The sequence below is a fragment of the Tursiops truncatus genome, chromosome 4 (assembly GCF_011762595.2).
Source record: "Tursiops truncatus isolate mTurTru1 chromosome 4, mTurTru1.mat.Y, whole genome shotgun sequence".
In the NCBI taxonomy this organism is placed as follows: Eukaryota; Metazoa; Chordata; class Mammalia; order Artiodactyla; family Delphinidae; genus Tursiops; species Tursiops truncatus.
Window position 1 is genome coordinate 73,844,702 of NC_047037.1, and position 20,536 is coordinate 73,865,237.

At 48.2% G+C, this 20,536-nt stretch overlaps 1 protein-coding gene across 1 annotated transcript in view; it reads left to right on the forward strand.

The window, feature by feature from the left end:
• The window catches only part of LOC117312091 (integrin beta-5-like), a 77,507-nt gene that overhangs the window by 15,132 nt on the left and 41,839 nt on the right, over positions 1–20,536 (forward strand). Inside the window, exon 5 of the mRNA XM_073804644.1 lies at positions 10,599–10,767. Coding sequence (XP_073660745.1) covers positions 10,599–10,767 — 169 coding nt within the window. The remainder of the gene's footprint in view (positions 1–10,598; positions 10,768–20,536) is intronic.

Sequence of the window (20,536 nt, forward strand, 5' to 3'; positions counted from 1 at the left end):
ACCAGGATAGAGTGGCCTTTGCTCCTACATTCTGCTCTACAGAGCTGGGTTCTAGCGGGGAGGCTGGGAACTAGGTTAGCTGTGTGCAGTGGAAGAGGAAAGGGGATGGTGAATAGGTCCCTGCCCTAGTGCATTTGTGTATTGGAGGTGGAGGGTCACTTCCTCCAACTCCCCAATACAACCTTTGTGAAGGTGGTTTGTTTCCTTACTGGGCTTTCAAGTGTTTTTTTTTTTTAAAAAGAAGATGTGGGGGTAGGAGTTTATTAATTAATTAATTTATTTTTGCTGTGTTGGGTCTTCATTTCTGTGCGAGGGCTTTCTCTAGTTGTGGCAAGTGGGGGCCACTCTTCATCGCGGTGGGCGGGCTTCTCACTATCGTGGCCTCTCTTGTTGTGTAGCACAGGCTCCAGACGCGCAGGCTCAGTAGTTGTGGCTCACGGGCCTAGTTGCTCCACGGCATGTGGGATCCTCCCAGACCAGGGCTCGAACCCGTGTCCCCTGCATTAGCAGGCAGATTCTCAACCACTGCGCCACGAGGGAAGCCCCCTCAAGTGTTCTTTTAAATGGCAAGAATTATGCAGCGTGACAACGAGTGATAACCTTCAACTTTTTCTTGACTCATTCCATGTTCAGCTTTGTTAGGCTTTGGCATGTGAGGCCCCAAAGCATCGCTAGATGAAGAATAGCTAAGACTTACGTTCTTACTAAGTGTCAGGCATTCACTGCACTTCATACCTTATATGGATCATCCCATTTAAATCTCGTAGCAATCTTTTGAGGTCTATAGAAGTGAACTGTATTTTATTTTATTATTTATTTATTATTATTTTTAAATTAATTTATTTTTGGCTGCGTTGGATCTTCGTTGCTGCACGCAGGATCTCTGGTTGCAGTGAGTGGGGTCTGCGTTGAGGTGCTCGGGCTTCTCATTGCGGTGGCTTCTCTTGTTGCAGAGCACAGGCTCTAGGCACGCAGGCTCAGTAGTTGTGGCTCGCGGGCTCTAGAGCACAGGCTCAGTAGTTGTGGCACACAGGCTTAATTGCTCCTCAGCACGTGGGATCTTCCCGGGCCAGGGATCGAACCTGTGTCCCCTGCACTGGCAGGCGGATTGTTAACCACTGAGCCACCAGGGAGGTCCTGGTGAGCTGTATTTTAAAGATGAGGAAACCGAGGCTTAGAGGATTACACAAATAGTAAGGGGTAGACTTGGAGTATGAATCAGGATGAACTACTTCCAGAGTCTGTTTCCATCAATATGATGCTTATTTTTTCCCCATCTAAATCACACTTCTGCCACCCAGATGCTTCCTTGAGTTTGAGTAATAATACCCATTCCAAAACCACCCACCCTTCTAGGCACTTGCCTAAGGGTAATGTTAGGCTGTGCTGCAGTAACAAGCAAACCCCAGATCTCAGTGGCTCAACACAATGAAGATTTATTTCTTGCTTGTAAAGATCTGACGGGAGCTGCTTTCTGTGGCAGCTCTTCTTCAAGTGGTGACTCAGGGATTCGGGCGTCTTGTGATGTCATTTTCGATTCTTTGTCTCCTTGGCTGCCCCTGAGGGGAATAGGGCTGCTCGTAAGCCCCTGAGCCTGTCTAACTTCTTGTCTCCCCTTGGGCAGCCTCAGAAGTTCCCAGCTCGGGGTTGGACTGGGGGGTGGGGGTGAGGTGGTATTTATGCTGGTATTGTATGTTCTGAATCCTTCCTGACCCTTCTGTCCACACTCCTAGAAGCTAACTTAGATCTTTCCTGGGATTGCAATGACACCACGTGGAAAAACAATAAGATAAGAAAACATTTTAGATACAAACGAGATTCTAAGTTCCTTAGCCACAGAGAGAGACACTAGGTGTCCTCACTTTCTGGGTTTAGATTCCTCCCGCCACAGGTAGCTGCTGGCATTATTGTCCCTCTGGTCCTGTCCCCAAGGCCCTTTTCAGCTGCATCCCAGTGCCACATGTCTTTTTGTTGGAGTTCTGCTACTCCCCAGGAGCAACAGCATCTTAACCCCCAGTTTTTTCAGTTCATCCGGAATAGTGATTCTGTCTGCTACTTTTCACCTCCGCCCTCTGGTTGGGTCCTGTCTCCTGAGAGACAGGGTGTGTCTCTACTTTGATTCTTCTGGGGACCATCGGCGAACTGTCAGATGCTAGATGGGAGGCTGGCAGAGGATGAAGGACTGGCCTGGGGCCCTCAGCATTGAATATTCAAGGTTATTACACTCTCCTTATTCAGAGCTACTTCTCCAAGCCCTAGAAGGCAGAACCAACTGCAGAGGGTAGAAGTTTTGACAGTGAGTACAAGGCACACTGACAGGCTGCTTGGGAGACAGGAAATCCGGTGAAAGAATGGGAGTTTGGAAGGAATCATCAGATCTGAGTTACACAGATCTCTCTTCCCTAAGCTGGGCAGCATGAAAGGGGAGTCACCGCATGGCTCAGTGAGCAGGCTGAGATGTACCTCCCGCGTCCAGGCGGTGGACTCTGTGTGGTTGCCTGGGTATCCTCGGAGATTCCCCACGGTTCCTGGAGAACAGAGCAAGCGGGGGGATGTAATCAGGCTGTTTCTGTTCCAGATTCAGCCTGTACATGTGCTTTATTTGCGTTCCTAAGTTTTTTGTTTTTTTGCGGTACGCGGGCCTCTCACTGCTGTGGCCTCTCCCGTTGCGGAGCAAAGGCTCCAGGTGCGCAGGCTCAGCGGCCATGGCTCACGGGCCCAGCCGCTCCGCGGCATGTGGCATCTTCCCGGACCGGGGCACGAACCTGTGTCCCCTGCATCGGCAGGCGGACTCTCAACCACTGCGCCACCAAGGGAAGCCCTTTCCTAAGTTTTAATGGCACTGTGAATTAGTTACCAACAGTTAAAAATAAAGATTTAACAAAGAATAGCCAGGATGTTAGGTTTTCTCAAAAAACTAGGAGGTCTAGTAAAGCCAGCCTTGTCCCACATGTTGTTTGGCTGCCACAGTCCCTACCACTCCCTCTCGTCTCCCAGCTGGGCTGCTTCCTTGGTTCTGTTATCGGGCCCTCTCCAGATTCTTGGACAGCAATACCATAGAAACGAATATTGCTCCCACAAGACTCTTAGGCAAACGAAGCTTTTTATTGAAAGGATAGCTTGTGCACGAGGGAGAAGGTGGAAAAGAGTGTCAATTCCCCGAGGACTTTCTGGGAAGGGGTTTTAAAGGCAGTGTGAGGGAGGAGGCCACAGGGTGCCTGAGCAGCTTGTGCTCAGTTCTTGGATTGGTTGGCATGGAGTTGAAGTTTGGAGCGTCATCAACCTCCAGGCTTCAAGCAGTCTGGGGTCTATGTGCCCGCAGTCGGCAGTTTTCATCTGGGGGCCTGCTTCCTGCTAAAACACCTTAGGAATGCGTGTCAAGCTTTTATCTATATCTTTCAGGGAACTGGGAGTTCGGCAATTCTGCTAGGTGGCGGATTTATAGTTCCGCTTTTGTCCTTTGGAAACCATGTACAGATATCAGTGGAACAGAGATAGAGCTAATCTTTTACTCCTGTGAGTCTCTGGTGGTTGTCTCAGAAGCCCAAGCTTTTAGGTGCTGTTTTTCTGGCCTGTCAAGCCCGCTTTCTCAAGGTCGTTCCCTTGGTCCTTTTCCAAAATGGCTGTCCTGTTGTCTTCCTGTCTCAGTTTGAGTTCCATGCTTGGCTCCGTAGTTGCCGTCTGTGATCCTTGTCTGTTCTTTTCCTTCAGCTCATGTGGAGAGAAAAATCACAGCGTTCTCTCTCAACGGTACCTTCTGTTAGGTTTTTTCTCCTGTGGTGGTGTGGAAGCAGCAGCAGTAGCCCCGGGAAGTTTTGGGGAGATGGGGAGTCAGGAGGAGTGATTTAACTACCTGCGCAGGACATCTCAGAAGAGAACCAGTTTTTTTTTTTTTCCGGTACGTGGGCCTCTCATTGTTGTGGCCTCTCCCGTTGCGGAGTACAGGCTCTGGACATGCAGGCTCAGCGGCCATGGCTCACGGGCCCAGCCGCTCCGCGGCATGTAGGATCTTCCCGGACTGGGGCACGAACCCGTGTCCCCTGCATCGGCAGGCGGACTCTCAACCACTGCACCACCAGGGAAGCCCTTCGTGGGGCTTTCTTGAGGTTTGTCCCGCCTCCTGCTCCGGATGTTTCGGCCAAAGGATCAAAATCCTAGACTTATCCCCTCCCATCTTAGAATGAACCAGAAATGCCAGAGCTGAAGTAAGTAGTACCAGGGCTGCCATAAGGAGAGAAAAAAAAAGTAATTTAGTCGTCAGATTAAAGAACTGTCTAATTGTATTCTGAGTAATAGAAATAGTGTTCCTGGGAAGCGTCACATGATATTCACTGGTACAGGATTTGATGGATTAATCCGGCCTGTTATTTCTGGTTCTGAACACTTTTTCTTTTGTTAGAGGTATTAGGCTGTTGCTGATATACACGCCATGTCTCATTTATATGTGGCATCTAAAAAGGCCAAGCTCATAGAAACAGACAGTAGAGTGGTGATTGGCCGGGGGAAGCGGGAAGGTGTTGGTCAAAGGGTACAAACGTACAGTTATAAGATGAATACATTCTGGAGCTCTAATGTACAGCATGGTGGTGATAGGCAACAGTACTGCACTCGAAATATACAATTGTATACTTGAAAGTCGTTCAGAGAGTACATCTTAAGGGTTCTCACCACACACACGAAAAATAGAAATACATCTGTAAAAATCTTTGCAAGTGAGATAATACATTTCATCCTTCATCATTTATATTTCTTCTTACCCTTTGTATTTCTTCCAAGAGGTCATGGTACTCCTTCACCCCCTTGAAGGTATTATTTCATTGTCTTCTGGCATGTCCTGTGGCTGATGAAAAGTCTTCTATCTAATGGTTTTCCTTCTCTCTGGTGGCTTTTAATATTTCCCTGTGCTTTTCATGTCCTATAATGATATGCATTCCAATGTGGCTGGGTTGGATTTAGTACTTTTATTTGCATTGCTCAGAACTTGCTCTGCTTGTTTAATCTGAGAACATAGCTTTATTCTTGAAAAATTTCAGACATCATCTCTGACTCCTGTCTCCGATTCTCTCCATTTTCTTTCTAACGCTAGTAGGTGAGTGTTGGAGCCTCTCATTCTAAACTTCATGTTTCTAAATTTTTCTCCCATAACTTCTACCTCTTTCTTTCCCTTAGCTTCATAATAGAAAATTTCTTCCAGTTTATCATTTTGTTCTTCAGTTTTTTTAAAAAAATTTTATATTGGAGTATAGTCAGTTAACAATGTTGTGTTAGTTTTAGGTGTATAGCAAAGTGATTCCATTACACATATACATGTAGTTATTCTTTTTCAAATTCTTCTCCTATTTAGGTTTTTACAGAATATTTAGCAGAGTTCCCTGTGTTATACAGTAGGTCCTTGCTGGTTATCTATTTTAAATATAGCAGTGTGTACATGTCAATCCCAAACTCCCAATCTATCCCCACCGCCCCCCCCCCTTCTCCCCTGGTAACCATAAGCTCAGTTCTCTTAAGTCTGTGAGTCTGTTTCTGTTTTGTAAATAAGTTCATTTGTATCATTTTTTTTCTAGATTCCACACATAAGCGACATCATATGATATTTGTCTTTGTCTGACTTATTTCACTTAGGATGATAATATCCAGGTCCATCCATGTTGCTGCAGTGGCATTATTTCATTCTTTTTAATGGCTGAGTAACATTCCATTGTATATATATATATATATATACATACACCACATCTTTTTTTTTTTTTTTGGCCACACCACGCAGCTTGTGGGATCTTAGTTCCCCAACCAGGGATTGAACCCGTGCACCCTGAAGTGGAAGTGCAGAGTCCTAACCACTGATTGCCAGGGAATTCCCACATCTTTTCATCTGTTGATGGACCTTTAGGTTGCTTCCACGTCTTGGCTATTGTAAACAGCGCTGCAATGAACATTGGGGTGTATGCATCCTGTCGAATCATGTTTTTCTCCAGATATATTCCCAGGAGTGGGATTGCTGGATCATATGGTAGCTCTGTTTTTAGTTTTTTAAGGAATCTCCTTACTGCTCTCCATAGTGGCTGTACCAATTTACATTCCCACCAACAGTGCAGGAGGGTTCCCTTTTCTCCACACCCTCTCCAGCATTTATTATTTGTAGACTTTTTGATGATGGCCATTCTGACGGGTGCGAGGTGATAGCTCATTGTAGTTTTGATTTGCATTTCTCGAATAATTAGTTATGTTGAGCATCTTTTCATGTGCCTCTTGGCCATCTGTATGTCTTCTTTGGAGAAATGTCTGTTTAGGTCTTCTGTCCATTTTTTGATTGGGTTGTTTGTTTTTTTTGATATTGAGCCACATGAGCTGTTAGTAAATTTTGGAGACTGATCCTTTGTCAGTCGCACCGTTTGCAAATATTTTCTCCCATTCTGCAGGTTGTCTTTTCGTCTTGTTTATGGTTTCCTTTGCTGTGCAAAAGCTTTTGAGTTTAATGAGGTCCCATTTGTTTATTTTTATTTCCCTTACTCTAGGAGATGGCTTGAGAAAGATATTGCTGCAATTTGTGTCAGAGTGTTGTGCCTATGTTTTCCTCTAAGAGTTGTATAGTATCTGGTCTTACATTTAGGTCTTTAATCCATTTGAGTTTATTTTTGTGTATGGTATTAAAGAATGTTTTTAAAAAAGAAGTCTATTTATTTATTGATATTTGGCTGTGTAGGGTCTTTGTTGCTGCGTGCGGGCTTTCTCTAGTTGTGGCGAGCAGGGGCTACTCTTCGTTGCAGTGCACAGGCTTCTCATTGTGGTGGCTTCTCTTGTTGCGGAGCACGGGCTCTAGGCATGCAGGCTTCAGTAGTTGTGGCGCACGGGCTCAGTAGTTTTGGCTCGCGGGCTCTAGAGCGCAGGCTCAGTAGTTGTGGCGCACAGGCTTTGTTGCTGTGCGGCATGTGGGATCTTCGCGGACCAGGGCTCGAAACTGTGTCCCCTGCATTGGCAGGTGGATTCTTAACCACTGCGCCACCAGGGAAGTCCCAAGAATGTTCTAATTTCATTTTTTTACATACAGCTGTCCAGTTTTCCCAGCACCATTTATTGAAGAGACTATCTTTCCTCCATTATATAGTCTTGCCTCCTTTGTCATGGATTAATTGACCATAGGTACATGGGTTTATTTCTGGGCTTTCTATCCTGTTCCTTTGATCTGTATTTTGGTTTTTGTGGCAGTACCCTGTTCTTCAATGTTTTTAATCCATACACTGAAGTTTCATTTTTGAATTTGAGTGACTATTTTTTATTTGGTTCTTTCTTTTAGACTTCTGTTTTTCATACTATTTTTTCATAGCCTTCTGATTGTTTTTTCTTCCTAATAATATCCCATTCTAGTCTTTGGTATTTTTTCCTTCTCCTTGAATGTTTTAAATATCTTTGTTTTAATGTGCTTTAGATAATTGTGTTACCTGTTTCTTGAACTGCAGATCCTGCAGTTGGTTGAATTTGCTGATATTCCTTCATGGTAGTTTATTTCTCATGGGGTCTATAACTTTTTCATTAGTTCCTCTTCATCAGAGGTTGTTTTCCATTAGGGGATCACGTGCCCCAGGGGTACTGACGTCCCTGCAGGGTGGTTTTCGGTTCCCTGATGCTAGGATCCTCTGGGTTTCACTGTGGGACTAGTTCTGTTTATTTCTCAGCAGGGGGGTTCCTTCCTTGTAAAAGTAATGAATTCTGACTTGTTTAGGCCTGGAGTTACAATCTTTATGGGTGATTCATCTCACCATGAGCCCAGAGTGCATCTTCCTTGCTTCTCTCCCAGGCCAGTGGCTGGAATTTTTCTGGGTTTGATTTTAGTGACAGGGCAGCTCTTTGTAACACTCATCTTTATGCAGAGAGCCCTGTTCCAGTGCTCTGCCCTGCGCTGGCCTGAGGTCCATCATCTGTCCCTGTTAGAACCTGGCCCCAAGCCCCAGACCTTTGTCAGGCCCCAGCACGCTAGGGTGGGGGGTGGGGGATCCCTTTGCCAGGAGATCCTTGCTCACTTCCCACCTAGTTTAAGTCCGTTCATTTGTGCAATGCTTTTCTCTCCGTTCCTGGCACCTGGGATTTCCCCGCTAAGCTTCCAGTCTTGGCTACATATTAACATTTTTGAGGATTAGATTTTTACCCAGCAGTTCTCTTTGTTTAGAGGAAGAGGAGAGGTCTTGCCCTGTCAGCTCCATGGTCCACAGTATTGTCCTGAAGCATTAGATTGTTTTTTGGCTTTGCCTACATCTAGCATCTGCAAATAGGATTCACTTTTTATACATACATGCTCCCCCGGGCTCTTTAAGCATATATATTTTATTCATCTTCCTGGTTCATAATTCTTAATCCAGTAAAGATTTAGTCGGCCCTGAACTGGGGTCCTGTGGCACAGACACAGTTGGGGGTGGGAGGGCTTCCTGGCATGAGACCCTCAAACACCCAGATCTTCGGGTCGCTCAGACAGCTCTTCCAGGGGTTAAATTAGACACAGTTTGACATTGTTTTCCAGAGACTATGGAGACATTCAACAGAGCCTGTGTGACAAAGCTGTTTTCCTCTCACTAAGAGGTGATTCTGGTTTGGTTATAATAAATTCTCTGCAATGAAGTCTTCTCTCTGGCAAACACATTTTCTAGTTCCTGATTATTAATAGTAATTCTCCACAGTAAAAATATATCTACTTATTCCCCTTTGCAGGAAGGGAAGAGGTAAAGAACGCTGAACTAATTTAGCTGAGCTTTTCACAGCTTTTCTGGTTTTCTCATTGAGCAGCAGTCATAGTTTTGTTCCTCTTCTCCCTTCCTCAACCGACCCCATCAACCGAGGCAGTAAACACCTGAAGTCCGCAGCCATGGCCCAGCACAGCACAGAAGGGTGAAGTTGCTCAGAGGGTGAGGGAGGGGAGTGAGAGTTTGTGTACATTTCCTTCCTCCTGGGCCCATCTATTTGTCAGATGACTATGATGGGACCTCAGCTCACTTCCTGCTTCCAGCTGGGAATGCAATTTCCATGACCTTTGTCTTTATGGGGAACTGAGATGAGAATAGAAAGTTTGGGTGGCATGGGTTACAGAAGAGCCTGACCTGTGCAAACACAAGGGGCGGGTGAAGATTTTTGGGGGAGGAGGGAGTGAAACAAAGGGACGGCAAGTGGGGACAGCTGCTCGCAGCTCTCCCTGTCCGGAGGCACCGTGGCCATCATGGCAGTGGGGTTGACCCTGCAGAGGTGGCTTACTGTGAGTGACTGTTGGAGCAGGTACCGTAGGCCCTTAGAGGGGATGAGAGAACCTCTTAGAAAGCCCAAGGTTGCCTCTCTCGGGGAGGAGGGGAGCCTCTCAGACCTGCCCCAGCTGCCCTTCTTGATGGCAGTGAGGCAGGAGCTGCTAGGAGTTGCTAAGCCTGTTTCCCTTCCCACGCACACGGCTTGAATTGGGTAGGTAACGAAGCCTTCCCCTCATGCCTCTCTGTTGGTGTTTGCTTTCTGTCTTAGTTCTGAAAGAGAGGCTTCCTTAACATGGCCACGGACCTGCACAGTCTGGTCCAGCTTGCCTCCCCAGCCTCCTCATAGCTCATCTTTGCCCTTATTCCCTGCATTGCAGTCTAACTGGCCTCCCTCTGCCCTTGGGCTCTCTGTGCTCCCTTCTGCCGCAGGGCCCTTGCATTTGCACTTCCCTCTCCCCTTTTACCCAGTGAACCTTTTTGGAAACAATGTAAGGCCCCTCTTCCTATTTCATTGGTTATATAGCCAAGTGAAACTCCTGCAGATGTGATTGGGCTGTAACTTCCTCCAGGAATGGGGCCATCTGCACTGCAAACTGAAGATGAGAACACCCAATATTCAGGAGAAAGACATGGCATTAACCTCCTATTGAGGTGCAATACTGCCCTCTTTCCAGATTTCCAGGTAGCATTTTCCATTCGAAGATGGTTTGCTTCTCAGTGATTTCTCTTTGCGTCTAGGAGAGCTGATGCTTTATCATTCCAGTATTTATAAATGAACGAAGAAACAGAACGTTTTCATTCCTGTTGCATTTAGTGTTTGCTCGGTTGCCAGCACGTCCTGGTGGTCTCTGAGTGGGTGGACACGAAGGGGTTATGTGATCCTTTATCACGTGGCAGCAGCAGAGTCGATGTAAGAGGCTGGTTTCGTAGAGTCACTCTGCTCACGCTGCCCTCACTCGACAGGGCCCGCCTTCCTCAGCCTGTAAGAGCCTTCCTTCCCCTCGGTGCCGCCCAGGCTGCGGTGCCTGTCCCACCAGGCGCTTGCATCTTCCAAGGCCCGCGTCAGGGCGCCTCCGTGACACCTTCCTCTGACCGCGGTAGCCCACTGTTAACCGCTACTTCCTACGACCCATTTGTCCATTTCATTCACCTACAGCCTGGTATGTGCTGTCTCGCCCGCAGTTTAGAGCTTGTGTTTGGAGAGTAGGGACTAGGTTATTTCTCTGTGCTCCCCCACTGTGTCTGCCCCAGGGGTGTGTGGTAGGTGCTGAGTATTCGTTGGTGCCATTCAAGGCACTCAGTAAATGCAGAGTTACTTGGTTGTTTAAGATTTTGGGACAAGGAAGGAAAAGTGACTCTTCTCCTCTTTCTCTCCAGTTACAAGCTATTCCCAAACTGTGTCCCCTCCTTTGGGTTCCGCCATCTGCTGCCTCTCACAGACAGAGTGGACAGCTTCAACGAGGAAGTGCGGAAGCAGAGGGTGTCCCGGAACCGCGATGCCCCCGAGGGCGGCTTTGACGCAGTGCTCCAGGCGGCTGTCTGCAAGGTAACCTTCCCTTCTGGCTCTGCCCCTGCGTGGGAGGTCGACGGAGAGGTGTCGGTGTGGGTGATGTGCGTTGGCACTGCCTGCAGATATTGAGCCATCGCAGCCTGTGGCCTCCTGTCCACTCTTGCATCAGAGGGTGAGCTCGGTGGGCCCTTGGGAAAATCTACGGAAGTCAAACCAGCTGGCGTGCAGGGGTGGCTTAGGGCTGGTGTGTGTCTGTGTCAGGGTGTGGCTGTGTACAATGGGATGTTGTCTTTGCCAGCAGACAGATGTTCCTTTTTTCTATGTTTGGCTTTTTTGCTGCTTTTGGGGACAGGGAGCAGGGGGCAGAAAAGGTCAAGCCATATGCATAGAATCTTGTAGAATTTTATGGCCCAATTTTGGTAAACATTAAAGAGTGCTCTGTTGGGGAATCCAGCTAAAGAGAGAAGCGCTTGTCATCTTTGGTTTTCTTTCTGTTTGTTTGTTTTTCTCGTGTTTCTCTGTGATATGTGAATCCAGAGGGGAGGACACAGACTTAGGTCAGAAATGAACTCATGCTTTGAGACATTCCAATCTCAGCAAAATATGTAAATGGGATGTTGGTAATAACTTATTCTTAACATAATTTTCTATATCAAGACAGCCCGATAACAATAACAAAAGATAAAAATAAATATCACTCTTGAATTTGCTATTCTGGCACATACTTTAACATTTTTTCCATAGTGGTCACCATATACCATGCATAATTGGTAATGCTTTCTTGACCATTTTGGTGGGCTCAGCAACAGGGCGGTGGTTGGGATGCTCATGTCTGGGGGAGGGCTGGGTAAGGAGGTTAGAACTCAGTTTGGAGAGGCCGCACGTCTGACCTCAGAGAGCCTGTGTTTAGTGTGTCACAGATTCACTTCTCCTCCTCTTGGTCCTCGGCAAAATGAAAAGAGAGTCACGGTTGTCCCTTCCGAAATAAAAAACTGAAATGGTAGACAGGAGGGATAAGGGGAAAGAAAGATGTGAAGAAAGCACAGCTTCCTCAGTCCTCTTCTTGGTCCCACTGCCTTTCTGCCCATCCCTGTGTCCTTGGGGCCACCCCGGAGAGGACGGTCTCACAGTGACCCCCTACCCAGGACGGCTGCAGAGCGGCCCCTGCCCAGCCGCTGGCTAGAGCAGAACGGTTTGATTCAGAGGCCCCTGATGCTTCGTAGCAGCCCAAGAAAGCCAGACGGGACACAGCTAGAATGTGTTCAGCTCTGAATCTTCCAAGTGCATCACAGAATAGACAGTTTATGGATTTCCTTCAGAAAGAAAAATTATGTTTTTGACTGGCATTCAGATTATTGATTGTATGGGGTGTTATATTCAGGGACTTCCTGCCAAATCCACTCTTGGCAGGAACAAATAGTGCAGGGAAAACACGAGATCCCTCTTATCTCCCCATCGTGGGAATATTGTGGGTTTTCTTTCCGGGGGAGGAAATTGTCTTTAAGGCTTGAAGGGAAGAACCCAGTGACAAGCCTACGCACTGTCCAGTTATATTAATTCTGTTTAATTAGATGAATCCGAATGGCATGATGGAATGCTTGAGGCGCGGTGGTCCACGAGAAGCCGTTTGATTCGCTCTTTAGCCCACAGAACCTTCCTGTGCCATCCCAGACCCATGAAAATATCCTTCCCTTTGAAAACTCAGTATTTCAAGACTCGAGTGCTTCAAAGCAGATTTCTTCAACTCAGTGCCCGCACCTGGTTACGAATTATTGTTGGCCTGAGAGGCACTTCAGTGTGTGTTTCGGTTTTATATCTTTTGGCATTTTTCTCTTATTCCCCACCTTGGCCTTTGTCGTGGGGCGTCCCTGGAAAGTTACTAATTGCTTGGAATTACGCAGTCGATGAGATCCCAGCTTTTATTCTCACCATTTCTTTTCCTTTGTGCTGTCAGTGTGTGTTTGGGTACCTATCAAGCAATTTCTTTCTCACTTGAAATCACCTATTTATAACGTCATCTTCCTGGTTAACTACAGCCTTATTTATAGTTGCTAAATATTGGAAATAGATTATGGCCTGTCTATTGATGAAAGGCTATAACAATCACACTCTAAAAGAATATTTGAGCACTTGAATAATACTTAAGATAAATTAAGAGAGGAAAGGAAAGCACGTGATAAAACAGCATAGACGTCTGACCCTATTTTGCAAACAAAAGAAAGAAAAATCTGGAAAAGATTGGAAATAAATAGACCAAAGTGTTAACAGCAATTGTCTCTGGTGATAGGATTAGGTGTGGTTTTTATTTTCTTCTTTGTGTTATTTTATATTTACTTAAATTTTCACAATAAATAAGGTATGATTTTTAAAATCTGTAACGGAACATTTCAAACATATAAAAGTAGAGAGAATAGTGAAATAAAATCCCATGTACCCATGGTCCATCTGGGACAGTTACCAGTTTGTAGCCAATCTTGTTTCATTTGCCTTCCTAACCAGTTTATTCCCCATTATTTGAAGTAAATCCCAGATATCATTTGTTCCAGTGATAATTAGGTTTTTAAAGTTTTTTTTTAAAAGCCCTAAGCATGCCTTACTTCGTTGACTGACTTTTCTGCCTTCTCCTGATTTGCCCAGATTAAAGGCCCTTCCTCTTAATCCTGAAAACTGAATGTGACAGAGCCAGCAGGCCTGTAATCTCTGCAGTTGGAGAGGCGTCTCTTGCAGGCTGGAGCTGGCTGGGCAGCCCCGGCAGCAGTGCACGCTCTGCTTCCTTTGACCCCATGCCCTGGAGACGGAGCTGATAACAGGCCTGCTTCATAGCCCACAGGAGGCTCTTTGTTCTGATTTCAGTCTCACTCTGGTTTCCCTGGATGGACTGTTAGTTACCAACTTTAGGGACTTAGGGGTATGGAATGCTCACATGACTGGTCTTAAATCCCACCCCCAAGGCCAACTTTACATTTCCTGGAAAGCTGCTCTTTGCAAAAAGAAGGAAACAGTCTGTTTCTACTTAGGATTCGATTTAGGAAGTAGAACTGCTTCCACGAGTGGAAGTTTTCAGTTGCCATCTTTCCCCCCAGCAGGTCACATTGTTAGGAGAGGCCATTGAAGAGTAGGAACCCCTCTGTCACCAGTGCAGGCATTTTTCCCAATGCTGTACCGGCCTGGGTTGGGATGAGGGAATGCCGTGACCCATAATTTCTTATCTTTACCTCGAAACCTATTATTAAACTTGTTTATACTTTTTCTTGGTCTGAATAATAGTTTCTCCCATTACCGCTTTTATTGCTCTCCTGGGACTTTTCTAGAAGTTGACTCTAAGTTGTTTATTCTGAAAGTGTATAGGTGCAAGTGTGATGAATGGTTCAGACTGGAACCATGGCTGCTTTCCTGTTCTCCCAAAATAGGGAGAGCTGGTGCCCTGGGAGGACAGAGGGCGGGGTGGTCCAGCTCTCTCCAGCTCTGAGTTGTCAGTCATGGCTTTGCTGTTCTCCATGGCTCTCAGGTTAAAGAAGTTCCCTGTAAAGTTAAGCCTGGCTGGGTACGTCCTGGCCACACGGATTCTATGGGCTGCTTTCTCCCGTCAGACAGAAAAATCAGATCCCTGCAACCCAGCCTGTTTCCCTTTTGGCCTCATCTTCTAGCCCCCTAACATTTATCCTTCTTATCCTTTCTGTTTTAATCTTGATTATCTAATGTTGCGTTATTTATTAAGTTTTTAAAGCATTGTGTGTCCTCAGAAATAGGTGGATAAGTAAGTCTTAAAGCAAACGAAGTAAATTTGCATTGCTGAGTGAAAAGTCTTGGTGTGGCTTGGGTCCTTTATTCCTTGGCTGGCGAGAGCATCCTAATCTAAAATGGCGACCACATCCCCAGAGGGGCTGGAGGAACGGCTTCCTCCAACAAGACTTTCTGCAGGAATACAGACTCTGTGGGCCTCTGGAGACAAAATGATGGCTGCCCTTGCTCTACTGTCATCCGTGCTCCAGCTCTTTTGTATACACTATCTCTGATTCTCACAACAGTCCTTCAGTGTATTGGTGGTACTTGTCCCCAGTTTACAGGTGAGGAAACTGAGTGTCACAGGGTTCACTCTACTTACTGTTGGAAAGGGGTGGAGCCAGGATTTGAACCAGATCCAGTTGATTCTAAAGCCCAAGCCCTGTCTATTACATTGTGCCGGGTGCTTTGGGAAGTAGCGACAGTGCCGTGCAGAGCAGAGAGGACTCAGAGTCCTGTTGTCCCGATTCAAGCTATGCCTCTTCTGCTACTAACCGGCTCTGTGGCGGCCTGAGTGCTCTTCTGGAGGCTGCAGGGAGGTGGGGCTGGACGGGAGGAGGTCCAGGATGCCCTCCAGCTGTGCACTGTCCTCAGTGCAAAGGACTCGTCACAGCATTGTGCCCCTTTGCCCAGAGCCCTGGATTTTGCTTTTTGTCTCTCCTGGTTCAGGTTTGAGCTCCAGGCCAGGCAGGGGCTGCTGCAGATACCAGGAGAGGGTGGAGAATTCCCCATTCCTGGAGGCAGGCTCGGCTGGGAGAGGTTTTCGCTCAGCGCAGCCTCCCCCGGAGTTGATTTGGCCTCTTCGGACTTGTGGCCTGATTTCTTTCAGACCTGAGACTTGTCATTTTTCCACGCGTGAATTGAGCAACGTGGAAAACTGCCTTCCTTTCCTCAAGGAAGGCAGCGGCCCCTAACGCCTTCATGCCCCCCGAGGGGATGCCCCCGTAAGTCCTGTGTTCATGCAGTCTGGGTTCTCTGTCTCGGCATGTGTGAGCCGTTTGTGCCAGCAAGTTGCACCACGGTTTCTGGGGCTTAATGCAACCCACCCTGCTTGCTCTTCCTCTGGCTCGGTGTCTTTGTGAAGCCCGTGAGAGTATTGGATTTCCCTGTAGCCCACGTGAGGCTGTGGGGCTGTGGGTGGGCACGCAGGCGCTCCGCCCGTGCCCGGGCCGTGCTTTTGTCGGAGGTGGTAAAGGTCCTCCCTGGCTTTCTGTTTTGCACATGGTTTTGGTTTATTGTGTACTTTAGAATCACTCGACTGTTTTAGTCCCTGGAGGGACGTGTCCTTGTTCTGCCTTCTGCCCGTGAGCTGTGCTGTAGGCTTCACTGCCCCGCTCACAGCTGCTTCTTCTGCTTTCCAGCTCAGGAATGTTTATTGTGTGCCCAGTAAGTGCTCAGCGGCAGGTACGTTGAAGAAAATTAGAAAAAGATGAGAAAAAGTCCCCCTCCTCACGGATTCGATTTGAGCTTTCAGATCCACTAGAAAGGAAATAGAACAACTCATTTGTAAACATTAAATGGAACCATGTGGAATTATGGACATGTGACTATCAATGAAATTTAATATTTGACCATTGATAGTTTCTCCTACAAAAATAGAAAACTGATATGGTTCAGCCTCATATTTACAAACGTTTTTCTTTAGTTCAGATTGGACTTGCATAGAGTCTACGTCAGACACGTTCTACTGCATGTTGTTAGGGCTTGGGCTCTAGATGAATGTCTAAATCCTGAGTCATGGGCCGAGATTTCTTTTCCCTAAGGAAAGGAATATTGACATTTTTGACCTTCTTAAGTTGAACCACAGACAGAGTTTTAAAAAAGATTTCTCATTGCAAAGCATGGACGGAAACGGGAGAAACAAACTACTGGTGAGAACGTGTTTACTGTTACAAAGTGACAGAAATAGGCTTGAATGTCCACATGATTGGGGAAGCGAATTACAGAAAGAATTCAGCCTTATTTTTCCTTAAGTGCATTGTAGGAATCAAGAGTCCTTAGTCCCCAAGCTCAGATCTGCTGTAGGGTCTGCCCCTTGGCTGGTCAGGTCAGCCCCCTTTCCTTCCTCATTTCTTTCCCCAGACCTGTTCTCTCTGTGTGCTTGCCTGGAAGGTCAGTGTACAGAGTGTTTTAGTTTTGACTTCTGGAAATTTGTTGGGCACTTACAGTCTGCAAGGTGCCCCACGAGCTGCTGTGAGGCTTGCCCAGATGACTGAGCCACAGCTCCTGTCCCCGGGAGCATCACTGCAGTTGGACAACAGATGCCTATACGACAATCTAAGGTACCGGCGGAGTGCACGGACACTATAGAACATCTGGCCCTGGTGGGACCCAGTGGTTGAATCACAGTGTTCTTCCCCTTCAAGGGTCACCTTGGTCTCTTTGCCTCCCCGTCGTTGGCCCCGAGGCTCTGGTGCGATGACGCTACTGATCGCCATTGGCTGCCTGCTTTGTGAGAGCCAGGCTCTACGCCAAGCACCTCAGGGGGGCTTGTTTTACTTAATCCTTTGAAGGTGGTTGTACTGTCTGCTTTTGATAAGGAAACAACCCTAGAAAGGTTGAGTAACTTCTCGAAGGTCTTACAGCTGGAAATGACACAGCCAGAGATGGAACTGTACCCACCTTCCCGGCTCCAAAGATGGGAGTTCTCAGCCTTGACCTTAGATGACCTGCCGTCTCTTGTGGCCACACAAGAGTGGAGAAGTGGGAGGGGTGTGCTTCCAAAGAAGGCAAAGTCCTCCTCTAAGGAACCGTTTCGATTTCCCACGTGACCCGGTTTGCCAGTGGTAGAGCCAGGACTGACTCTGTCCCGGGAAAGACAGCTGCACGTACTGCTGTTCTCTGGAACTAAGAGTTTCCTGTTTATCAGAAACAGTTATAACATGGCTCTGGCAGCCTCCGGGTTTTCTAGGGAGACCACGGGTACTGTCCCACGGTCGGTGCGCTGCTGGAGCCCAGCCCTTTGGGTGAGCCTGCTTGTCTTTTTTTTTTTTTTTTTTTTTTTTGCGGTTTGCGGGCCTCTCACTGTTGTGGCCTCTCCCGTTGCAGAGCACAGGCTCCGGACGCGCAGGCTCAGCGGCCATGGCTCACGGGCCCAGCCGCTCCGTGGCATGTGGGATCCTCCCGGACTGGGGTACGAACCCGTGTCCCCTGCATTGGCAGGCGGACTCCCAACCACTGCGCCACCAGGGAAGCCCAGCCTGCTTGTCTTTGCCCTTGGCTTCCCCATCTGTGACACGGGAACACTGATAACCCCCTTTTCATTTATAATTCATGGGGTCTCAGAACCGTGGGTTCTGTTCAGCGCTCCCAGATAGCACTGCGGAGACACTTTTTCAGATGGTGCTTCCTTTTTGCAGTGAGGGAGCACGTGGCTGGTGACTCTTCAGTGACAACTGAGGCCTGTGGGCTGTGTTGACACCCAGCTGGAGGATCCAGCTGTCTGGGTGGCCATCGATTTTACTTAACTTAGACTGGCATCGAGAACAGAGAAGCCCATCATTTAAAGCTAGTGTTTCTGTCCTCGCTGAAACGGCATCCTGATCTAGGCCTCCCCTGTACTGAACACTGTTTACCGGAGAGAGTACCGCGGGCCTTGTCTCAGAACAAGCAAGCCAGGCTGTATTCGGGTGGGCCCCACCGCCCGTGTCCTCTAAGGTCGCTGGGTGGGGCGTCAGCTCTTCTCAGATTCCCAGGAATCGGTGTTCCAGGCCCTCCCGTGCACCCTCCCACGGGGCATCCGTGAGCCTCTCTCTCACACTCGTCATGCTCTGCCGTGGTCCCTGTGTGTAAGCAAGTCACTAGGACGTGGGTATTGGGACCCACAGGCTTCTGTGAGCCTGTCGGAAGATTCGGCTGCCAAACACGGGCCGTGCGCTACAGGGCCCGCAGGCCGCAGCCCCAGCCCTGCCTTCCTCTGCAGCCAGACCGCATCGAGGGACCTGCGTGTGCCTCTGGGGCTGTGTTTAAGGCAGACGCTAGAGAGCAGGGAGGGGTGAGTGGCTGGTGCCGGGGCTAGAAACCACACCTCTGAGGAGTGGTTAAAGGTGGACCAAGACGAGAGACACCACAGGAAGAAGCGTGTTACCTGACCTCAGACATCACTACAGAAGAGGGCTGTTCCAGGGGATGAGCTGGGGTAGCCACAGGGAAGCAGGTTTGAGTTCAAGGCAAGGGAGAAATTTCTAGGGAAGACCTCTGCTCAGCTGTGGAGCAGGCTGCCAGATGCGGCGGTGAGTCTGAGTGGGGACCCCAGGCCCATGCGGGGGAGGTGCCGGATGAAAGAGCCCTGCACGGGTGGAACGTGGATGAGCCAACCTCGGAGGTTCTTTCCAAACTTCAGGGGCTACTTATTTCCTCTGAGGCAGCTTTTCTGCCCAGTAACCCACTGGTGCTTTTGTTCTACAGTGGCTCCTTCTAGCCTGTCTGGTCCTCACTGCACCCTCTTAAGCTGCGTGACCGTGAACTCTGCCGTGCACACCCCTTCTGTGTGCCAAGCTCAGCGTGCCTGGAGCTGGCGCCCAGAAAAGCTTTCCACTCCCGATGGCTTCCCCACGGAGCCACCTTGCCAAGTGGGTAAACATCCAGGTCCGGTGGGGCAGCTCAAGGGCACCCAGGGACAGTGTGGAGGTGGGCGGGGGAGGACGGAGGCCTTTGAGTGACCTTCCTCTTTGTCAGACCGTGTAGCCCCTTGCGTGTGACTCGTTCCAACCCCAGAAACCAAATTGCCGCACAGGCCAGAGCTTCATATCCTCAAACAGAGAAATGACATCCTTACTCCCTAGCCATTATTTCACTGTCTCTGGGGCCACATGTTGGAGGGGAACAAGCCAGCAAGTCTGTCTTCACTCTTGGGAGGATCCGGTTTGTATTTATTTTCTCAGAGGTTGTAAGGCCTGGCCTTCCACTTCCATTCTGCTTCCCCTTTTCATGTACTACTGTTCTCTCTTTGCCATTTCAGGATCCCAGGTTCCCCAGGCTGACTTCCAGGCCTGGCTGCCCAGGGCCTCCAATAACCATCCCACTGACTGACCTGGCCCCTCTCCCCTCCTCCACCCTTCTGCAGTTTGTGTTGGATGATCTCCATGGCCCTGCTGCCACCCTTTCTGCAATTCCCATTACTTTTCTCAGATCTCAGTGCATGACAGGTGATCTGATGAAATATTTTCACTTAAGTTAGCCCCTTACTGCTTCCCGTATTTATATGATTAAAAGAAGATGTCTGTTGGATTGCAAAGCATATTAAATAGTTGGTGGAATTGGGAGTGATGTGATTGAAGACTTCTGGACATTGTGAGGGAGGTTTTCTTGTTACCCAACCCTGATCTTGTTCACGTATCCACTTACTACTCATTCCTCACCGAGTGCCAAGTATGTGCCAGGTGCAGTGCTCTTTGTTATTCTGGCCTCTACATCCCTTCCTGTCTTCTCTCAGCTCCAGATCTCTGCTGCTTTCTGAGGACAGAGCAGAGTTTGGTAAGTTCTCCACTGAGCTTCCAACTGGAGAAAGTCATCTCTGGCCCCAGCACAGATTGGACTGGTGGCCCGTACAAAACCAGAGGGTTTGCCTCCTGGGAGTGGACGGAGTCAGAGGTTCTGGGCTTGGCGGCAGCTCCTCCCACCACTCATTACTTCTGACACGTGTGTCCAGAGTCTGTGGATGGCTGCTTTTCACATAGCATGGTCTCCTGTGCATGTGTGTGATTCGCCTGGAACAGCTGGAGTAAACGTAGGTCACAGAACACATCACCCTCGGGTGGCAGAAGGCAGGCTGGTGGCTGGGAGAGGGGTGGGCCTTGGGCCTCGCCTGCTCACCCAGCGTGGGCTTAGGAAAAGGAGGGTAAAACGTGTAGCATTGCCCAAAGGCTCTGTCTCAACACAGGCCACGGGAGTGGACTATAAGACAGAATGGACAGTTCGAGACTGGACGGGTGTTGCGGTGGGACCAGGGAAGTAGGATGAAAAAGATAATTCTGAGTTTTCTAGATAAAACATTTGATGGTCCCTTTGTCAGCAGTGGGGA